The sequence below is a fragment of the Impatiens glandulifera genome, unplaced genomic scaffold (genome assembly GCF_907164915.1).
Source record: "Impatiens glandulifera unplaced genomic scaffold, dImpGla2.1, whole genome shotgun sequence".
NCBI classification, from domain to species: domain Eukaryota; kingdom Viridiplantae; phylum Streptophyta; class Magnoliopsida; order Ericales; family Balsaminaceae; genus Impatiens; species Impatiens glandulifera.
In genome coordinates this window covers 1-15,623 of record NW_025919349.1, presented here as the reverse complement: position 1 = coordinate 15,623, position 15,623 = coordinate 1, and the positions used below count along the sequence as shown (strand labels likewise).

The window sequence follows — 15,623 nt, the reverse complement described above, 5'->3', positions numbered from 1 at the left end:
CCTAATACATACGTGGAGGAGAATACTCATTCGCCTAGAAAATTGGGAGCTTTGTCAAAATTGGTTGATAAAATTCGAAGAAATCACGAATTCTTCTTTGTTTAAGGCGCGATAAATTTTTATTTGTTTAATTAAATGTTGTGTTTGTTTGATAGCATGTAATTCGTTTGTTTTGATTTCTTTATGTTTAAAGTCATTCAAATTAGAGCAAATGCTTATTTTGCTCTAATTCAAAATACTTTTAGGTTTTACCAATTTTAGAGTTTTTAATAGAATAAGTAAAGTCGTTTTTTCAAAAATTAAACTACTCAAGGCCTTACCTCTTGCCCCATAAGCTCACTTTAACGTAATTCGCTTTGGAGTTGCCTCTATAACCCCTTATTCATGCGGGAAGCATTTGTTTAAACGAGAGTAAGGTTTTCTCTTCAAGAGATAATATTGACTAGACGGAGGGAGAAGGACCCTAGACCTAACCAAGTTCATGAGTAACCGAAGTTAGTGAAGTGAGGCAAGGCATCAAACATCATTTCATATCTTACTGAAGAATCCGATTGAACTGACTAAAGTGTTAGATGGAGGGATGATTTTGAGAGTTTACATTTTTTATGACCAATGAAAAAGAGGAATTAATTTTTCTATTTATAGGCCCCTTCATAAAATAAAATAAATAGAGTGAAGTTAAATATAAATTGTTTTGAAAGTCGTAGTTGAAAAGAAAAAATAATAAAAAATTTGACTCTTTTCCTTTTAAACCATGAGTTTTTTTTGGTTACTTTTATAGTGATAGATCGAAGAGAAAGTGCTTGAGGACAATTTTTTTTTTATTATGGTCTGGTCTAATTATTAAAATATTAATATCTAATTCTATAAAATTAAAATAAGAATCATATTTGTTTTTTTTTAATAATTTGAATGATCACATAATTAATATTCATTTAGGTTAAGGATAATTCCTTAATTAATTAAATAGATATTATTATAAAGTAACTAAATTTATTGAACCCCAACCAGTCCTAGCTGTTAAATACATATAAACTATATTCAATGCTGGATGAAAAGTCCCCACAATCATAATTACCCTCGATTGGTTCGTCCAATTACAAAAGCCCTTTTTCTCTTTCTCTTTCTACAACTGCATCACCATGAAATCTTCAGAGAGATTATCATCATCCTCCGAAGAGAGCAACAACGGCCATGACCAACTTCAATTAATTTGTAGTCATCGGGAAGAACAGCAATCCAGTATGAACGAGATCAGTTCTTCTGAAGAAAATCGGTTCAAAATGAATATTAACATGATATTGATTGGGATGAACTATGCATGCTTATTGGTTGGATCTGTATCAGCGAGTCTTGTCTCCAAATTCTACTTCATTCATAAGGGTTCAAGCCGTTGGGTCTCCACTTTAGTTCAATGCGCCGGATTCCCTCTCCTCATCCCTTTCATTTACATTCCTCATTACCTCTTCCCTTCAATTTCACCCGGAAAACGTCCTTTTTCTCGACTGATCGCCAGACCGAGGATCCTAGGACTCTCTCTTTTTGTCGGTCTCCTCCTAGGAGTAAACAACTTGCTCTTCTCATGGGGAAATTCATACCTCCCACTTTCCACTTCCTCTCTACTCTTGTCATCACAACTGGCGTTCAACCTTATTCTCTCCATTATCCTCGTCAAACAAAAGGTTAACTTTCATAACCTAAACTGCGTCGTTTTGCTTTCCTTGGCCTCCGTCCTTCTCGCTCTATCCACGCACCACGATCGCCCTCAGGGATTGACCCACTCTGAATATTTGGTGGGGTTTTTCTGCACAATCGGGGCGGGTTTGCTATTCGCATTCTATCTCCCTCTAATGGAGATAATATACAGAAATGTAGATTCTTATTCGATGGTGATGGAGATGCAGGTGGTGATGGAAGCGGCGGCGACTGCTCTAGCGGTGGTGGGGATGGCGGTAGACAAGGGCGGGTTTAAAGAAATGGTTAACGAATCGAGAAATGTGTTCGACTTGGATGCATGTGTATATTGGTGGACGATTGCAGGGAATGTGGTGATGTGGCAGGCTTGTTTTATGGGAACGGCGGGAATGGTGTTTTTAACGACGTCCTTGACGGGAGGAATATGTACGACGGCACTCATGATGTTTAATGTTACGGCGGGGGTTTTGGTTTATGGGGATCCATTTAACAGCCTCAAAGCGGTATCAACAGTACTTTGTTGTTGGGGATTCTGTTCATATTTGTATGGGATGTATGTTAAGTTGAAGGAGGAGGAGAAGAAGAAGCTTAATCAAACTCTAATTACAACCATTCGAGATGGAGATCATTGATAGCATTTTAAATTATTGTTGTCGTATGTATTAGATTTCTTAATGGATTCGAAGGAATCGAACTTTTTATGGGTTATTTTGAACTTGGTGGTAAAATGCATCCAGAAAATTTTCTTTATTATCTATTTTTTTCAAAAGAAAAAGAAAACAAATTAAGGATTTGCATGTTATACAAGTGTCTCTACATGCATTTAGACAATGACATTAGAGATATGCATGCTATACAAATGTATGTGATCTGTTCATTACCAATGACATTTGTTGTGCAATTACAATACCTCGAATTTGACAAGAGAAAATTTATGACCTCTCCCATGTAGTGTCCTTGTTTTTTAGGACCATTTCCCTATCTACTTATCCTCTATTCACTTTTCTCAAATAGACTTACATTTTCATTTATTTTCTTAAAATGCTCACATCCTCTAATTAAACTCATTAATTACATATTTTCTAATAATTAAAATTTTTTAAATAAGTATTAATATATTTTATATATATAATTAAATAAATAATACTTAAATAATTAAAATAAAATAAATTTAAATATTATATATTAAAATAAAATATACATTATATAAATATTAAAATTACACACATATTTAATATTTACTTAATTTTATAATTATAATTTATAGGATTAAAATTTGACATATTAAATTAAATAATTTAAATAAATATACAATAAAATAAAGTTATATAAATAAAATTAAACTATATAGATAAAATAAAATTTTATTTTAATGTTTACCTAAGATATTTTATTTTAGTTTATAATATTTATTTGAATTATGTAATTTAAAGTACAAATAAGATATATAAAGGGAAAATAAAGTTTTATTTGATTTTATCTTTTTATGTAATATATTTTATTTTAATTTATAATATTTATTTAAATAATTTATTTAATATGTTTAATTTTAATTATACAAATTATATTTATAAAATTAAATAAAGATAAAATATATAAATATTTTTATAATGTATTTTGTTAATATATAATATGTGAGTATGGTAAGAAAGTGAATGAAATTGTAAGTATATGAGAAAAAGTTGATGAAAGGTTTTAGATAGGAAAATTTATATTTTTTTACTGTAACTTGACTTTCATATACCTTAATTTTAATAAGAAATCAGTATTTTATTTCTGATACCTAATAAATTAAACTTATTATAGCGAAGTAAAATAGAATAATTAGGGAGGGTATATATTAAATAATATTATATTATAATTATATTTAAATTTAATTTAATTTTTAAAAATTATGTTTTTAAAATTAAATTGACATTAAATCTATTTGAAAAAGAAAATAAAATATGTTAATTTTATATAAACAAAATAAATCCTTTGAAAGAATATAAATTTACTAAAATTGGTTTATTTTTAATTAGTAAGAATCTCATAATGCGATAATCTAAATTTTAAAATTGAATTAAAGTATAAATATTTATAATTTCATTAGTCATTATTTATTTACTTATAAATATTTTTACTTTATAAATGTTATTTTGGTATTTCGGTATATATCGATATACCAAAATTTTGGAAATCTCCTACATTTACCATAATAATAATTTTGATATAGATACCATACCTTACATTTTTCATTATATCGAAAATCGGTATTTTCAATATTTTACGATACGGTATTTTCGATATACTGATAATATCAGTAATTTTTTCACCTTAACCCTCCCTTTTAAATATAAAAATCTTATAGATAATTTATCTTAAATTCTAAAATTACTTTTCTTTACAAGATTTTATAAAAACATTTGAATGTATTAACTTGAAATAATATGTGTTTGTACGCCATAAAATTTGTTAGTACATTTTTTAGATTCATCACCTAAATTGTTCTTTAAAGAACTATGATTATGATTGTTTTTTAAAAAAAAAATCTTTGGAGTTTAATGCTTAGTTACACGTATTAAAAGTTATCAGCATTATCTCACACATATTTGTATATAAAAACGGTCTCTACTATGCAACTATTGGTGTTTTATTTAAGAAATTACAATTTTACGTTTAAAATAATAATTTAAAACATAAGCATACTTCTATGGTTAAACACCTAAGGGACCATGCCTTATTTGATCATATTCATACAACTAGATCAGTCATATTTCATAACAATAATATGTATAGTGAAATTTATATATCTAGGGAGATAGAGGGTGAAAATGTGGCTAAATCTGAAACTTTTCCAAAATTTAATGTTATCACATATGATAAAGAAAAATCTAAGAATCGTGTAAAAATTTACCTTGTATTTTTTAGAGTTATAAAATTTAAGTTACAGGCTCATAATATATATGAAAATATATAAAATATACCAAACAATTATAAAAATAAAAAAAAAAATCTTAAACTTTTTAAAAAATATATTTTAAATTGTTTCCTATTTTTATATATTTTAAAAAAATTATCTACACATCTAAAACAAAATAGATTAAAAATATTATAACAAAAAACAAACATAAGCTAGAAATTGGTTAGGGTTTAGTTGAGATATGTGTCCAAGGAGATTCGGACGACATGGTAGAGGAGGGAAGCTTGTATGCTGTTCAAACGGCTCGGTTCAGACCAGGCCTCGAATTAAAATTAAAAAGAGGAAAGGAGGTCATAGAGTCAAATCCCCGAGTTTCCATTTATTTTATTTTGCTTTGGATTTCTTTTATCAACGCATGAGGAGCTCCACATTTCTTTGGTTGGTCGCCTAGACATTCGACTGCATTTATCGGTCGCCTTCATCATTTCCTCGGTTGGATGTTGAAGAGTAGTAGGAAACCCACTCCTTCTTCATAAGGTATTGAACTCGCAACAAGCCTAAAACCTCAATTTCATAGGAAGACCCCACAACCATCAACCCACTTGACATAGACACAACTATCGAAATTGCTACTCATGAAATCGTTACAAACCATGAACTCATCAAAGTGCAAATACCATTATCTTGGGGATTTTTCAAACCATAAAGAGAGCGTTTAAGGAGACATACATTGTAAAAGATTTTCCAACCCATTAAATCAAATGAACATACACTTCTTCGCTCTAGGATCAAGCTTTCTATCCCATTAAATCATGTAAGCCACACACCCAAATACCTTCAGGTTGTTGTGTTTTGGAGGAGTGTTATTCCAAACTTCTTCTAGTGTCTTTCATTCCAATGTTGTACATGGAAAACGATTGATAAAATAAGTTGTAGTGTTAACTGCCACACCCTAAACTACTTCGGTAGACTGGCCTCAAACAACATACATCGGACACGCTCAAGTAGCATTTTGTTCATTCACTCTACCAAACCATTCTGTTGTAGTGTTTATCTAACGGTTGTATGACGAACCATCCCTTCTTCCTTGATAAATTGATTGAACACCTCTCCTAGGTACTCCAAACTGTTATCTGTTCAGTGCTTTTTAACCTTCTTTCAGGTCTAAGTCTCTACCATCTTCTTTCACTTCTTGAACATAACAAATGCCTAATCCTTGTGCCTAAAGATGTATACTCAAACCTTGCGTGAACAATCATCAATGAAGGTGATAAACTACCGACCTCCACCTAGAGTTGCAATCCTCATCGCCCCCCCCCCCCCCACAAGTCTGAGCGAACATAATTGAACGTCTCCCGAGTCACCTCAACCGATCACCTAAACTTCACCCTCGTAACTTTACCGTATATGCAGTTCTCGCAAAACTCTGAATCATCTAGTTTCTCCGTGTCAAAATAACAACTCTTACTTAACTCTTTCAATCCCATCTCACTCATGTATCATAATCTCTTATGACATAGACTCGTGGGCAATACATCTCGAGATTCTACCACTGCTTCTATATCACCAACCAAAGTGCTACCTTAAATGGCATACAAACTCTTCTCTCGCATGCCTCTCAATACCACTAGCGACCAATTTATGACCCTTGATATGTTCTTCTCACCCTTTCATGCAAAACCAAGTTGGTCTAGTGATCTAAGAGATATTAATTTCTCTGAAGTTCTGCGACGTGTCGCACATGTGTCAATACCCTTTCGATTCCATCATGCGTTTTCAAATGCACTATTTTGATCCCCATCACCTTACAAGACTTGTTGTTACCTAACAAAATATCACCAACCGAAGTCTTCACATAGGTCTCGAACCAACTCTCGTTAGGTGTCATATGGAACAAACACCCGAAATTCATAATCCAACATTTGTCGGACTTATTAGTGAAGACAACGAGAATGTCTGTACTTTCGTATCCATTCTCTACCTCTTGAACAACCTTTGCTTCCTTAAATTCCCATCTTTGTCACAATTGCAGTAATTAGTAGATTTCTTTTCGAGAGAATTCGAACACCTCTTCTTCTTTCTTTTATTTGCTCTCCTCTCGGTTCTCCCTCGAACTAGGAGTCCCTCTCCACTTACATTACTCTCTTCATTTTCTTAGAGATGACCCTAAGCCTCTATTAGGTTTAAACAAGGTTGAGATAAAAAAAATCATGAACACGTCCCGATCACAATAAAGAACACAAAAGTGAAGTAAAAAAATTCACATTTTGCTTTTTTGGGATATAGAATGTGGATCCTTGTAAAAAAATGACTCCACGAGTGTTAGAAAATTTACATTGAGAATTTTAAAATATTTGAGCCCCGTTTATGAAACAGTAAAAGTCTGATTTTTTTCAAAAGCGTGTTTTGAAAAATCTTGAATTTTTTATACATATCAAACATAATTTTAGGTGCACGCACTCGAATTTTGAATTTTTAGAATTCTAAAATTCTAAATATGAAACTACAAAAAGTGTGTTAAAAATATGTTTTTCGATCTGTTGTAAACACTTCATATTTTTTTGACTTGTAAAATTCGAGATATTAATTTCAAAGATAAGTCGTTTTTAAACCGGTTCTAAAAATTGTGGAAAAATAATATTATTTTGGAAAATAATACTTTTGACAATCCTGCATCTCTTAAAAATTTCTAACATGATTTAGAAGCTTCAATCCAAAGAAGGTTATTTGGTGTGAAATAATAAAACCTGTAAAAGAAATTTTGAAATTAAAATTTTTAGGCCAAATTTGAACCTTAATGAAGTTCAAGGGTTGATTTAGATGTGAAAGAATAGTCTAGGGGATTAAATTTGAATTATTTAAAATAATTAAAAATTGAAAGTTAAGGGTCATAATTGGACGTTTATAGAGTCTTGAGGTCATTTTGGACATAGGTAGAAAATCTAGGGCTTGAATAATTAGGAACTAATTAAATTAATTTGAATTAGAATATTGAAGTGAAATTTGAAAGTATAGAAGGTGGAGGGAAGATTTGAACATGTTATGGAAGTTTAGGGACCTAGAAAAAATGGGAAACAAAAGATGGTGTAGTCACTCAATTTTATACCCCGAAATTAATCTAATATGATGATCATACTTGATTATTGGACTAGAGGAGCAAAAATCAAAATTACATTTCGGAATTGGCTTAGAGCGACCCTCAAAAAGCGGTCCCAATGCCAATTTCTAAAAATACTTGAGTTTCATATGTTTTCATACATTTAGAATGACCTACATGAAAATTCATGAACTTTAAGTATAATATTGTTGTTGGACAAAATGTACAAACAATCAGTTCGAGTCTTGTTTGTGTATCTAAACATCATTTTTCATAAAAAGTTGGAATTTGAAAACCCTGAAACGTTCAGATTAACTGGTAAGGAAAATTATGAATTTTAAGTATAATATTGATGTTTTAAATTTTGTGTAGAGGGCCTTCAAAATGGATAAAAATGACAAAAATTGAGTTAAACCAAAGGAGTCAAGGATAAGTCAATGGAAGTCAACGGGTTAGACCGCACGTCTAAATGAATTTCTAATACCAGATATGAGTTATTTGAAAAATGCCCAAACATGTGTGTTTGGGGTTATGAATTTTCTAAAGAAATTCTGAAGGGATCGTCAACTTGGAAAATTCACCTAGGCCGCTATACTCGATGGAATTAATTGTCTTTGAAGTATTTGGAAATCTTAAAGAGTCTTCTACAAGGTTCATTTATATTCAAAATTGTTTCAAAGTTCTTAATCCCTTGAAATCGGCGGTACAAGACAATGCGACCAAGAAGAGATCAAACTAGACATGTCTACGGTGTATAATTTATAACTAAAGCTAATTTTGATTGTGACCCCAGTAGACGTCTAAGGTGGTCAATGTAGCCCGATAACTCAATGCAAGTTCACCCACTTCATTCTTGGAGCGAATTGAAGCATAATGTGACTTTATAAATTCACATACTTTATTGGCTCCACCATTTGGAGAAAATGAGATATGTTGGAAAGACCATTGAGTTAGATTTCTTTTTATACCATGTAGAACTCATGGTTTGACATACAGCCCACGCCAGGTCGCCCATAAGTCATGTTATTCACTACAAGACCACCGACGTTCCGTTAAGGATTGTATAGACTTACTATCAGTCTTGAATACTTCGTCCAATGCAAATGTTGTATCCAACAATCTCACCTTTTCAATGCATCCCGGATCAACCTCAATAGTGATCTGAGTCAAAAGTTATAGATATTTGAAGTTTTAGTTGATCCATGTTGGCAGAAAACCAAAATCAGAAAAATCACAACTTACAAAAAGGATAATTCGATCTACATTTGACCATTTGGCTCAAATAAAGGCTGAGAGTGTAGTTCAACTAGTTACCTACAAGAGTAAATTCAGCCAAAACTCATTTGAGTAAGAAAATAGGTTGGTTCACTCACTAACTGAGTTATATGTTTTACTAAAATCATAATTCTTAAGTTAACCTTGTCTAGGGTATATAAGAAGAATTCCTATTTAATTGAGGCATGATTAATCAATTTACTAGGTTTTACATCTATATTAGAGAGAGATAAGGCTTGGAGAAAAAATAACCAACTCAAGAACAAGTTAAAGTGATTCTGGAGAGGTTCTAGCTTCCCCGACATGATCAATTCTGGCTTCTATTCTTCCATTTCTTCGGTCTGGTTTAGGTAAGATTTTACTCTAGCAATGTTGTAGTTCTTTAATGGCGTTGGTTCTGTACACCGACGTCGACGTTAAGTTGAACTTATACTGTTTGATTAATTAATTTATGGTTTGATTAATTAGTTGATGAATTGTTTGAATGATGATGAATGCTTGGTTAATCTAGATGCTAAAATCCTAGGTTAGATCGAGTCTTAGTTAGGAAGATGCTAGGTCTTGGCTAGCCTCGTTTCTAAAAATTCTCATCGCATCGCTGTAATCTTCAAGTTTTGGTCTCTAGAGGAATAACTGACGATCAGTTCTTCAATGAAGTTCTAGACCCCTCCTCAACTTAGTGAAGGTGTAATCAAAGTTATGGAAGGCGTGGAAGACTCATGTGCCATTCGTAGAGCCAACATGTTAATGAAGAAGAAATTGTAGACGGTAACCGGCATCTTATTTTCATATCAGTAGAGAAATTCATTTACTGATCTTAAATAAAATTAAAAATGTAAAAATTAAAAATATTCTCTCTCTTATATAACTCCCCATACGTTTTACTTTTTCCAGCCAATGAGATGAGGACACATCATTTTCTTCTCTAATTTCTTCACTTCTTTATTTATTTAATCACAATAATAAAAACATGATAAATAATTAAAGAAAGACAAACTAAATCATAAAAACTAACGAGTGTGAAAATTTCTCCAAAAACAAATAATGTCCCGAGTCGAATTTATCAAAAGACTTTAGAAAATCACAATTAATGATCTTTATTGAATGTTCTACCATTCTCTTCAACTAATGATCACAAAAATAAGATGAGAGAAATATATCTTAGAACATTTAATCTACAATCATTATACTCTATATCGATAAATTGAAATAAACTTAAGTTGCGGAAACATATATGAATCTTAAATAAATAACAGTTCATTAAGTCATTCTTCATTGCTTTTTGGATTTTCTCTCAATCTTGAATCTCCTAATTCTATATCTGGACATAGATCGGAATGTCTAATGTGGGTGGGGTTTAAGTCTTCCAACCCTTTATGGATAACTATTGGGTGTTCTTGAGAGATGAACAAACATCTACCTTTTTTCTGATGAGTTTAACATAATGGACATGTTATCTATATGAGTTGGGAGCGTAGCCAAAATATACTCATTTACTATTCGGCACATCAACAAAATAGTAAATAATTTTTATGTTTCTATACAAATATATCCCCATATTTATTATAGATATCTAAATAAGTTCATAAAATTTATAACTTTAATAGATTGTATTAATTGATTTTTAATCTTTATATATAACAAATAATACATAATTACTAAATAATATATGTAACTAAATGTTGAAAATACTTCAAACAATAAAATCCAATGTAATCCACAGTGGTAAGCTCCCCAATACTCACAAGAGTTCTCACACAAAATTCAAACAATAATTTTCATATAATTTTATTTTTTATAACAATTATTTAAGTAAAATGATTTATAAATATATTATACTATTTTAAATAAATAAAATTATATATATTTTATTCTTTAAATTGATAATTAAAATAGTTAATTGATTATTATTTTATTTTACAATGAGTTAATTTAGATTAAAACTAATATGAATCATGACAAAATATCCAAAATTGAAGGTTCAATGATTCTTGCACAGGAAGTTATTCCAGAAGACTCGAATGAAGTCCCTAAATCCCAAATGAAAGTGGACAAAATTAGAAAGTATTAGGGTTTAGCTCTGAAGTTGAATTTATATATAATTTAAATTAAATTTCTTAGATAATAATCTAAACACATTATCCATCTTAATAAATATATATATATATATATATATATATATTTCAAAAAATAAAAATATATTTGAAATCTCAAAAGCACTGATTTACCCAGCAAAACAAACATGGTAGAAAATCACATATTAATCAAGTAATCTTTACTATTTAAAAAAACCATTTTATCACTTTACCAGCTTTATTATTAAATTAAATATTTCAACAACTAATTATTAAATTTTAAATTTTAATTAATTTTAAATTTAAAAAAAATATATATTTTAATAATTATACAAATTAAAACTAAAATAAGCTCTATTTTAATTTTGTTTTTATCAAATAAGGTTTATTAAGCCAAATCCAAAAACAAAGACCCAAAGAATAAAATTTGCTCTGAATTGTTGCCTTGTTCATGTGTCTTTACTTATAACGCGTTTGCCTCCTTGGCTTTGATGGCGAAAACCATCCAAAATGAAAAAGCTGAGATGGAGAATTTTGGGAGCTGTAATTGACTTTTTTGTTGTTAATTTTTTAATAAATTTATTTGTTGTTATATAATATTTTCTTTATTTTTCTTAATGATTTAAGTAAAAATGACATTCTTTTATTTATTGTATTTCTTTATAATTATAAATTAATCTGTTATATTTAATTTCTATATCATTGGTAAAAAGCTATATAAAAATTAAGAAAAAGTTATAATATTAATAATGATAAAATAAAATAATATTCAGATTCAACTTAAAAAACATTAAAAGAATTATTTGAATTATAAAATTATAGAATGAACATTTAATTGTGAAAAAAAACACGTTCCAATTCTATCAATTTTTTTTTATTCTGCGAGATAAAATATTAATTTTTAATTAATTTGAAAGACAAATGAATTAAAAACATCTTAATATATATATAATGGAAAAAATGTATTTTTGGAAAATTTGTGTTTATTATCTTTGTTTGATGAATGAGTTATTGAGATAAAATTTAGTTTTTATCCTAAAACCCAATTATCACATAATCAATCTAACTAATTTATTTTTTTCTTAAAATATCAAAATTATCTTTTACTTTTTTTTTAATATAAATTAATTACTAAATAAAAATTTATAGATAAAAGGTAATTTGTTCAAAAATAAATAAAACCCATTTTTTCCTACTTTTAATCAAGTAAGAGTTTTTTAGAAAAAAATCCAAACAAAATTCAAAAAACCACCTCCTCAAACAAGCTAGACTAATACTGTATTTAAATAAAAGAATCTCAATTTGAAAAAATTAAAAACAAATTAAAAAAGTAGTGTTATGTGCTAATGAATGCTCTTTTGCGTTAAGGAATCCCATTGTAAAAGAAGATATAATGCATTAAGAATCCCATTGTACACGGCAATCGGTAGCAAAAGATTCCGATTGGATTTTGGGAGCTGTATTAACTTTTTTGTTGTTAAATTTTTGATAAATTTATATTGTTGTTATATTAAGATATCTTAAGTAATAATTTTCTTAATGATTTAAGTTAATGCCATTCTTGTATGTATTGTATTTTACTTTATAACTATAAGTTAATCTGTTATGTTTAATTTTTATATCATTAGTAAAAATTTCTTTAAAAATTAAGAAAAATATTATAATATTAATCATGGTACAATAAAATAATATTCAGTTAGATTATTATTCAACTTAAAAAAAATTGAAAGAATTATTCGAATTATAAAATTATGGAACGACAAATTTGATTGTGAAAAAAAACACTTTCCAATCCTACCCTTTATTTTTTTTTATTTTTTTTATTTGAGATATAAAATATTAGGTTTTAATTAATTTGAAAGACAAATGAATTAAAAATATTTTAATTAATTAATTAATTAATTAATTAATATAGAGAGATGAGTGAAATGAGAAAGAATTTAATAGAATGAATGACGGGTAACTATATCAAATTGTAAAATAAATGTTGAGGAGAAAAAAAAAATTATTAATTTTTCAATAGACACTTTCAACTTATTTTTCCCAATCATTTCTTTTATATATATATATAATAGAGAGAAAAACCATCATGCACAAATAGACACAACCTAGCAAGAAAGTGGAATGGAAAAAATGTGTTTTTGGAAAATGTGTGTTTATTGTATAAGCTTTGTTGACCAGATCTATTTGTATACCAATAAATCTAATCTAGACTAATACTGTATTTATATAAAAGAATCTCAATTAGAAAAATTAAAAAATGAATTATTAAATTAGTGTGATATGATATTGGATGTTCTTGTGCCTTAAGGAATTCCATTGTAGAAGAAGATATAATGTGTTTTTTTTACCCAAGTATGTTAAATATTCTAGTAGCTCAAGTTTAGTGTTTGTTATAAGCACGATGTAATGATCTTTTCATCAATATGGGCATGAATGGATCGGATTGTACTAACACAGTAAAAATATTTGTTATATACATGTATTTCAATGTTTAAAACATAATATATAATAGTCCACAATAAAAATTGTATTGAGCCAACCAAAAAATAAATTAGTATATACCAAACATAAACATGTTAATTTTTTTAAGTTAAATAATAGTCCAATAATTAATTGTAAATACATTGTCACTCAATTAAGGGATTCAAGCTGGATATAAAATTAGGGGATTAATTCTTTTAAGTCACTCAATTTACTTAATGAAAATCCGAAAAAAAATTTTTACTAAATTTTATGGATCCAAATATTGTTGGTGTCAAAAAGATTACTTGAACAATAAGACAAGCAAAGAACCTTGAGTCCATTTTCATATATGAAAAGGATTGTGACAATTGTGGGTTATTTAGCTATTCATTTCAAGGAACTTTCTCATTGTACTTTCTTATTGTACTTTCTTAATAAAGAAATTTTTTGTTGACTACAGAATAAATGTCACTAGGATATGTTTTCAAATGATCACTTATATACTTTAATACCCAAATTCTCTCTTAGGGTCAAAGATTTAATAGTCCCACTTAAGTTTAGAAAAGTATTAATGTTTAGCAAAACTTATATAACATTTTTATAAAATATCTGTTTTTTCTTTTCTTATGTAATTCAGCATCCTCTACAATCTTCAAGTCTTCGGTTTCATTCATTTTAAATTTCATGTGTAGATCGAAGAGAAGCACAGACGCGTTACCTCCCAGAAGCTCCAGAATCTCTGCATCTGTAAAGCCATTCGAATTCTCTTCTAGGAGGACAAGCTTCGTCCCTTATCAACAACCTTCCGGCAACCGTTTTACCAGCACATCCACAACTAATTCATCGAGCTATAATTACAAGGATGATTACAAAGATATGGAATTACGAGATACATTACCGGAAAATGTTCGCGTCTACGATTTCTCGGAGATCCGTTATGCCACGAGTAACTTCTCCGCCAAGTTGTTCTCGTGTTCCTCGTCTTCGAAGTCGTGGCGGTGCCTGATCGGCGGTAAGGATGTAATAATTTTCCAGAGGAAACTCAGACAAGTTATCAGCGATGACGAGGAGCTTAACAAACGATTGTCATTGATATGCAAGAGCAGTCACGCGAGTTTAATCAAACTCCTCGGCGCTTCTGTTTCTGGTAATTACATTTATATAGTATACGAGTATATCCACGGTGCAAACCTCGCGGATTGCTTGCGAAACCCTAGAAACCCTAACTTCACAGTCCTGTCGAGTTGGTTATCTCGAATGAAAATCGTAGCTGATCTCGCTCACGGATTCGATTATCTTCACCATTCCACTGGATTGAACTCGAGTATTGTTCACAAACACATTAAAACATCGAGCATAATCATAAGTGAACCAGGTTTGAACGCTAAAATCTGTCACTTCGGCACGGCGGAGCTTCGCGGCGAGGGAGGAAAGATGGAGCAATGGAAGAGGTGCGGAAGTGGGACGATGAAATTCGGCGGAGCGAGAGGATATATGTCGCCGGAATATCTAACGACGGGAAGACCGACGCAAAAATCAGACGTATTTGCGTTTGGAGTATTGGTTTTGGAGATTCTGTCCGGGAAAGAGGCGTTGAATTATGAACCATCTGGCGATGGAGGAGGGTATGTGAGGGTGTCGTTGATCGAGAAGGCGAGGGAGGCGGTTGGCGGCGGCGGAGGAGGGGTGAGGAGATGGGTGGATAAGAGGGTAAAGGATTCGTATCCGGTGGAGGTGGCGGAGAAAATGGTGAGGTTAGGGTTGGATTGTGTAGAAGATGATCCACATGAAAGACCTGGAATGGATTTGGTAGCGAATCAGATCTCAAAGATGTATCTTGAATCTCAGATTTGGGCAAACAAGATTGGTTTTCCGATTGACTTCACCGTCTCCTTAGCTCCTCGCTGAATTTATTTACCATAAATCAAATATATATAGTCCATTGTTCTTCCTAAAAGCATTATTATAATGGGGAAATGTCATTTTATACCATGGACTGATGGAGGTGTCAAATTTGTTTCATTGATTTATTTTTGGAATGGATGGATGTCGGATCGAGAATGATGAACATGAGAGTCGAACCAGCTGAATGAAGTGTAAGAAAAAAAAACTA

At 30.2% G+C, this 15,623-nt stretch overlaps 2 protein-coding genes across 2 annotated transcripts; both read left to right on the top strand.

Annotated features, from left to right (window-relative positions):
- The first annotated feature begins 1,295 nt into the window (after positions 1–1,295).
- LOC124917834 (probable purine permease 4) lies at positions 1,296–7,826 on the top strand. The gene is made up of 2 exons (XM_047458131.1): positions 1,296–2,286; positions 7,747–7,826. Exons 1-2 carry the CDS (start codon positions 1,296–1,298, stop codon positions 7,824–7,826), a joined length of 1,071 nt encoding a protein of 356 aa, XP_047314087.1.
- A 6,368-nt stretch (positions 7,827–14,194) lies between these two features.
- LOC124917833 (lysM domain receptor-like kinase 3) lies at positions 14,195–15,418 on the top strand. The gene has a single exon (XM_047458130.1). It carries the CDS (start codon positions 14,195–14,197, stop codon positions 15,416–15,418), a length of 1,224 nt encoding a protein of 407 aa, XP_047314086.1.
- Positions 15,419–15,623: the final 205 nt, after the last annotated feature.

Bases quoted from the DNA above. Each gene is read 5' to 3' on its own strand.
- LOC124917834 (XM_047458131.1), top strand. From the start codon at position 1,296: ATGATATTGATTGGGATGAACTATGCATGCTTATTGGTTGGATCTGTA. The intron at 2,287-7,746 runs ATCAAACTCTAA...TGATTATTGGAC, and splicing joins GGAGGAGAAGAAGAAGCTTA to TAGAGGAGCAAAAATCAAAA.
- LOC124917833 (XM_047458130.1), top strand. From the start codon at position 14,195: ATGTGTAGATCGAAGAGAAGCACAGACGCGTTACCTCCCAGAAGCTCC.